We start from the raw sequence: 7,084 nt of genomic DNA on the forward strand, positions 1-7,084 counted from the left end.
TTCGGATGTCCACGCCGCTCTATCCAACATCCTGGAAGCACACGATCCCATCCTCAATCACTCAGTGAGGCGTACCCTTGCTGAGAAACTCTCTCCGGCCATGGCTCTCTTGAGTAAAATTGAAGGCCTACCCAGTTTCATGTCCATTCCGAAACAAGGGGGAGATGAGAAGAAAGGATCGAAACCACCTCCTTCCTCAAAAGCAACTCACACAACCGAACCACCCCCAACTGGTCATGCCTCGGGTTCGGGTGTGAAGGACAAGGGCAAAAACATTGCAGAGGGAGGAGATGAAGATGAAGATGAAGATGAAGACAAGGAGACTATTGCGGACATGTTAAAGAGAAAGAACAGTCGCAATACTGATGGCGATGTCAGTCGTGTGGCACGTGAAGCTGAAGAAGCCGAACGTAAACAAAAAGAAGCCAACGATCTCCTTGAGAGCCGAAAGCTGCTCTTCCCTGCCTGGACCAGGGATCGACTGATAAAAGAGGCCATAGAGACTCCAAGTATACTATGGCTCGAGCCGGTGATATCATTCGACTGCATCAACTCGGTCGATTCGCAATTTGATATGCCGCTGACTCGAAAGGCGTTCATCTTCCACGCCTTCTCCAACATTTTCGAAGTCCCGCATCCGAACGATGAGCTTGACAGGGAGCTCATTGACTTTTATCTGGAGGCCGCTCGCCCTCAATTCCTTACATGGAGCGCCCAGAAGATTGTCAATGTTCGGGTGATGAAGCCATTTGCTGTGGGGAGATTCACAAACGTCAAGTTCAAGATTATCCGAGGATCTGCAAGAACTGCTCACATGATCTCTCTGGCGGATCTGCCCAATCTGAACCCTCATGATTGGATAGTCTTGTACAACATCTTGCTGAAAAACGAAGCCGAATATGGTCCCATCTTAGACCATGTCAAAAGGATGCTGGCATGCTATATCATGGAGGTGGCCCTAATGGATCAGGAGGTTGCCACAGTGTTTAAGAAGAAACCGAAAGTCAAGCCTGTGGGATCGGCCAGTGATCTAAACACGATGAAAATGGGCAAGATAGATTCGAGGCGAAACTCTGTGATGTTCACCAGAGCCGAAGGACAGAAATGTCTGTTCGCGTTAGCTGACAAGCACCTCTACACCACTACCTGCTTGGAACACGTCCTATCTATCGTCAAGCGGTGTAAGGACAATTCGGCTGATGACATCAAATATTTTGAAGATATGATCAATTGGTACATCCGGTTTAGACAGACCATCCTTTCCATAACCAAGTGTCTGTTTAGTACCGTGAAGAAGAAGGTACCAGCTTCAGCCGCCGGCCCAAGTAAGAAGTGATGGTCTCGCTCCAAATTGACGCAAAGGGGGAGATTGTTGGGCTGAAGTTCTGTTTTGTATTGCGTCTTATGGGCTCGTAGATTAGCCTTGTATTCTCCGGTTTGGGCCTGTCCTACCGAGAGCCTTTTATGTATTGTATATAAGTTATCGCTTGCATGCATATTAGGTTAAGATTCAAGATTTCTATTTTAGCGTTCCAGAGTTTACGATATTGCTCTCTTGTAATCTTCCAATCCTTTACAGTTGATGTTCTTAATCGAGCTCTTCTAAGGATTTTATTTAATCATTCGACACGTTTGATTCAAGCTGTTTGTTCTTATTATTGCGTTCTGCCTTGTTATTTATATTGTGTTCTTGCAGTTTCATATTCATATACTTGTTCACGATCTAATCGATCTTTATAGATTAAAAGTTATTATTTTAATCTCATCAGATAGGTACATAATCAATACAAAGAAGGTGTTGCTTGCCAAAAACCAATAAAAGAGCATAACCAACCTACATCTCTAACATTGTTACCATTTGGAGGTGAGTTGGGCATGAAGTAAATCATTTTCCCAAAGACATGCCTCATAGTCAGTTTCAACAAGGGACTTTTGATCCTCTAGCATGGTAATCTTGGTTACAGCGTCCCCATACCGGAACCGGATAGACAGATCGATATACATTTCCCCAACTTTCACCAATATCTCTTCACTAACTAGATTCATGCCCTCTGCAGCCCGTAGATTAACCTTGACAGATAGAAACTGTTCCCCTAAAGTTAGTAACCCATCATTAAACTTAATATCTCGTCCAAGAATGGTAGATATGATATTTTTAGCATGGTAAATGCAACGACATGCCTCGTCTAATTCCTTTTCAAATTGAATACAAGAAGGACGACCATCTGTATATACAAGAAAAAGAATACAAGGAATCCAAAGCTATTATACCAATGATGGGTACATAAATATTCGTATGTATATAAAATTGCTACAAAGATGAAAAGAAAATATCTAAATATCGGCCAAGGTAGGAACAATATGATCTGAAGGCAATGAAGACACACAATAAGGGGCTTGGGAGACTTCACGTAAAAAAATGTTCAAATAGGTGAGGGGTCAGAGGTCGTTTATGTTTCCGACTAGGATAAGGAACATTTGTGGAAATAAGTTCCACTGAACTAGAAGACCCAACATGTGAGGGGGCAATCAAAGGACAAGAAGCTTCTAAAAGTTGCTCAACAGAAAAAGCATCCAATCCAAACCCATGAAGTCTAACAGGAGATTCAGCAACCACCATAACTAGGTCCACATTTGGATCTGGAATCACATCATCCAGCATAATTGCTTCAAGAGAAATCTCACTGGCCAAATATGACGTCAACTTGAAAGGGTATTTACTACCATCGACGACATTTAATGAGCAAATAAAAAGTATACAATAACAACATTTATATCAGGAGATTACATGAAACAAAGGAAAGTAAAAACATTGCCAAATCAAGTAAAAAGCATGAGTAATCAGACAAACCTAAATGACACACTAATAAAACTAGTAGTTGACATCGAGCGTTCCAAAAAAGCTCATACGGCACAAGGTAAGTACAACTTCTGGCAAGTACGATCTTTTTACACATAAATGAGTGAACAAAGTTATGTAAGAGGATAAATCGTCATATAAAACACTCAATAATCGCCAAGAGGAACATAGCAAGGAGAAAAAGGAAGGCATAAGCTATGTACACCGACCCAATAAAACTTTCTCTTCCAGCTACCATTTGTGCGAGATAAATCAAAAGAGAAGGGGGAGTAACGACTACTAAAAGAATACTCATCATTGTAGATTTTAGGCAATAGAAATAGCGAAACAAGGCAAGATTGAGTGGTATTTTTATGGGCAACACATAAATCTTCAAAAGTTAGCACCTTCGATACCGCATTAGGGCACAGTTGTACATGGTGAATCTAGCAAAAAACATAGCACCTTCAAAAAGAAGGAAGATGGAGGTAACCTTTAAGCAACAAGATGCCTAAGATAAAACCCAACCTTACCGAAGGGGTCTTCCATAATAGATGATGACAAAGATGGAAGTTGAAAACCAAGTATGGGCGACAAGTGATACTCATACGTATATCGATATAGCATAAGGCTATCTACTTCAGAGACAACTGTTGCCTTGCCATTATCAGTGGTAATCGTGATGTGCAGAGTAAAAAAAGAATATGATATAGAAGCTTCTAACAAACTGAAGCTTTATCCGTTAAGTTACAACTGAGACCGGTTAATGCATTAGTTAGGGGCAATCTAATCAAAACAGGCGACACACCTTCTGACGATGTCAACATTTAATGCACCCCATACGACAGACATTTCAATAGACAAGCCAGATACTCAAGTATGAATGGAAAATATTTTGACAATATTCTTTACCCTTCATAGTAGGGGGCTTAATGGTGTACCCGGGCCGATTATTTAAGATAGCCGCATACCGACTTGGGTCCCCTGGGATGAGCAGTAAAGAACCACAACCCGTCACAAACAAATAATCGTACACGAATTTCGGAATCATATCTCAGAGATCATGTGAAAGGAAGAATGTGGTGCAATAAAGTAATAAAATGACAAAATGTGCACCTCGCTGCAGACCGGGTAATAAACGAAGAACCGGGCCAAGCCATGAACCTGCAGAACCACAAAAATCCTATAAAAACTCTTAGAAGCCTGTTAAGCATGTATAAAAGAATAAGGGTAAGAAACACTATATAGAATATCAGAGCAATTCGCATATTTGCAATCTAACTTGTGCGGCTGAGAGCAATATCGGGGTCTAACCCTTGATATGGCTTCCTAACCCAACAATTGTTTAATTCGTGCAGAGCGAATTCCCGGATAATTATTAGACAGAATCCATGGATGAAGAGCTAAACATGCACCTGGAGAACTCACCATAACAACATTAGTTATATGCTAAGTTATTTACTTTAGTCAACATTTTATGTCATGTTCATAAAATGATATACAAGTAGCTTTAATGGTTCTTCGGTTTTGAACTTTTGAATTTTTAGATTTGTTTTCTTTATTGGTGGTTTTTGTAAAAATTAAAAATGTTTCTATATATTATTATTATGAATAGAATTTGTGTTTTTATGTGGATGCTCAATAAATTGTTAATTTTCCTAAAGAAAATCTAGAATTTGTAACAAGATTTTGATTTTTATGTTAGTTTTTTAATTAAAATTACTTTAAATGTTATGTTGTGTATGATTACTTGTTATGAGTAATTTTTTTCTTAATAATAATACATACAATTTTTCTTTTACTAAAAAACATATACCAAACTTATAAATCCGCCCCAAAATTCGGAGATTCCTTACGATTGAATGTCACGTGCAACAATACCATCCGCACACCCCATAACTAATTTTTATGTCCTATTTGCTCCAATCATCCATATAGTATGGACCATTTGCTCATTGCACATTAAGTGGACTCTTAGTTTTGGATGTAAATTACTCTTTGGTGAGAAGTCCAATATTCATGTACGGTAGAGAATTGTTTGGGTGAGTTGATTTGTTATGTTTGTGTAGTATGAAACGTATGACTATGGATGTGGTGATTATCACGTCTTTGTGGGTCATATGCACTTTTCGTAATTCTTTAGTATTTGGGTCGCAAAATATAATTGAGATTCTATCTAATGATAAAATTTCGTTTTCTTTTCATTTGTCTCTTATACAAATCACAAACATAATGTCACTGAGTTTTGTTACAAAACTCAGTTATGACTATCTATTTGTAATTGTTTAGTTTTTTTCCTAACTTCTTGCTAGTCTTTACAAAACTCGGCCGAAATATGTGGCTTAGAGATCATGAAACAAGCGATGATATTGATTATTTGAATTTTTGTATCTGGTTTTCCATTATAAATTAACCATATTGTATTTATAGACTCACCAATCACCAAACTAACTATAGATTTTGTAAAAAGGTCGTCTATTAAATTTAGGAATCTATTTCAACGTCATCATGAACAATAACAATGTGCTCAAAAAAATTCAATAAATCTAAGAGTTCTCAAATGTACATACGATAACATCAAGTCCGGTGTTCGGTATCTTCTTCAATGTTACATTAGCTAGTCGAAATCCAATTTAGTATCATATCAAACCAATGTTACTTTAGGGTTTGGGCCATATGGTAATAATGGATTAAATCAAATACAATATCGGGTTTATTTATATGGGCTTGATAGGTTAGTACTTCACTTCAATCCACATGAGCTCAATAGTCAATTCCAATAACAAGCCATATCCATTAAGAAAGGTAAAAGTGATGACGTCATCCGTCCTCACCAACATTGCCACTTGCAACATAAAAGTCATAAAAGATAAAATCATGTGCGTAAAATCCCACTACTTTAAATTTAATTTAAAATATAAATCACCTTCCAAGAAACCACCGTTTTCCTCATGTCAAGAAAAGTTGGAAACAACTAATTAATCTATTATTTTTAATTATTTTATTCGTCTCAGGTGCATGAACCTTTCCTAAATCTCCTACCTATTTAAACCTTTTCTGATTCTTCAACTGAAAACTGTCTCAGGTATTGCTCAATTCGATTTTTGTTTCAAAAATGATGGGAAATAATGGGTTTGATTCCGATTTTGCTCTTCTTGAGTCAATTCGTCGTCATCTGTTAGATGATTCCACCATGAATTCCGGCATGAGAGCTCCACCTATGTATTGCCGGACAAACACCTTGTTTCCTTGCTTGTCGGACACTTGGGGTGAATTACCCTTGAAACAGAATGATTCTGACGACATGGTAATTGCTCAGTTTCTTCACGAAGCATTGGATTTTGAGTGCCTCCTGTCGCCGGTGATGACATCGATACCAAGTACTGCTACTATAAAATCTGAGCCGGAGATTATTATGCGATCGCCGGAGACTTTAAGTTATCAAGCGGAATCCCCGTCGCAGACTGCGGAAGTGGATGGTGTGACGCAGCAGAGGGGGAAACACTACAGAGGTGTGCGGCGGCGGCCGTGGGGTAAATTTGCGGCGGAGATTCGAGATCCGGCGAAGAACGGTGCTCGGGTGTGGCTGGGAACGTTTGAGACGGCGGAGGATGCGGCGTTTGCTTATGACAGAGCGGCCTATAAGATGCGTGGCTCTCGTGCTTTACTAAACTTCCCACTCCGAATTAATTCCGGTGAGCCGGAGCCTGTTCGGATTACATCAAAACGGAGGTCGACGTCGCCGGCGAGCTCATCGGAAGATCGATCGCCAAAGAGGGCAAAGAAGGTGGAAGTAGAGTCCAGCGTGGAAACAGATTCACACGTGGCGAACAGTTAGCGGCTGCTGGTCGCTGATTGTGACTGTTGTTCAATTTTTATTTTATCAATTTTTTTGTTGTAAAAAAATTAGAAATGGCAATTTTTTATTTTATTTTATTTCTAAAGAATATAGGTTATTTTCGATAGTTCACTAAACGGTCCTCCTCACACTTTATCCATTGGCACATTCTATCCATATTTTTCCAAACGCAACAATTTTTATAAGAATTATTAAACATTATTATCAAACATTTAAACTCGTTGTTATTTATTTATTTCATAAAATAGCAAAGAACTTTGGTGATTTAAATTTGATCGAACTAAAATTTATATAGCTTGACTGAAGTTCAAAAACGAACTCAAAATGTATAACGAATTCAGGCCATTTGAAGTTAGAAGACTACAATCAGCTCAAAAACAGCCGTG

General features: G+C 38.7%; 1 protein-coding gene across 1 annotated transcript; it reads left to right on the top strand.

Annotated features, from left to right (window-relative positions):
- Nucleotides 1-5,897: 5,897 nt before the first annotated feature.
- LOC111905113 (ethylene-responsive transcription factor 1A) lies at nucleotides 5,898-6,775 on the top strand. Its single transcript, XM_023900788.3, has one exon. The coding sequence runs from the start codon at nucleotides 5,955-5,957 to the stop codon at nucleotides 6,675-6,677; it is 723 nt and encodes a 240-aa protein (XP_023756556.1). The 5' UTR covers nucleotides 5,898-5,954; the 3' UTR covers nucleotides 6,678-6,775.
- Nucleotides 6,776-7,084: the final 309 nt, after the last annotated feature.

The sequence above is a fragment of the Lactuca sativa genome, chromosome 6 (genome assembly GCF_002870075.4).
Source record: "Lactuca sativa cultivar Salinas chromosome 6, Lsat_Salinas_v11, whole genome shotgun sequence".
NCBI classification, from domain to species: domain Eukaryota; kingdom Viridiplantae; phylum Streptophyta; class Magnoliopsida; order Asterales; family Asteraceae; genus Lactuca; species Lactuca sativa.

Excerpts from the sequence above, each read along its gene's own strand:
- LOC111905113 (XM_023900788.3), top strand. The coding sequence starts at position 5,955 with ATGATGGGAAATAATGGGTTTGATTCCGATTTTGCTCTTCTTGAGTCA.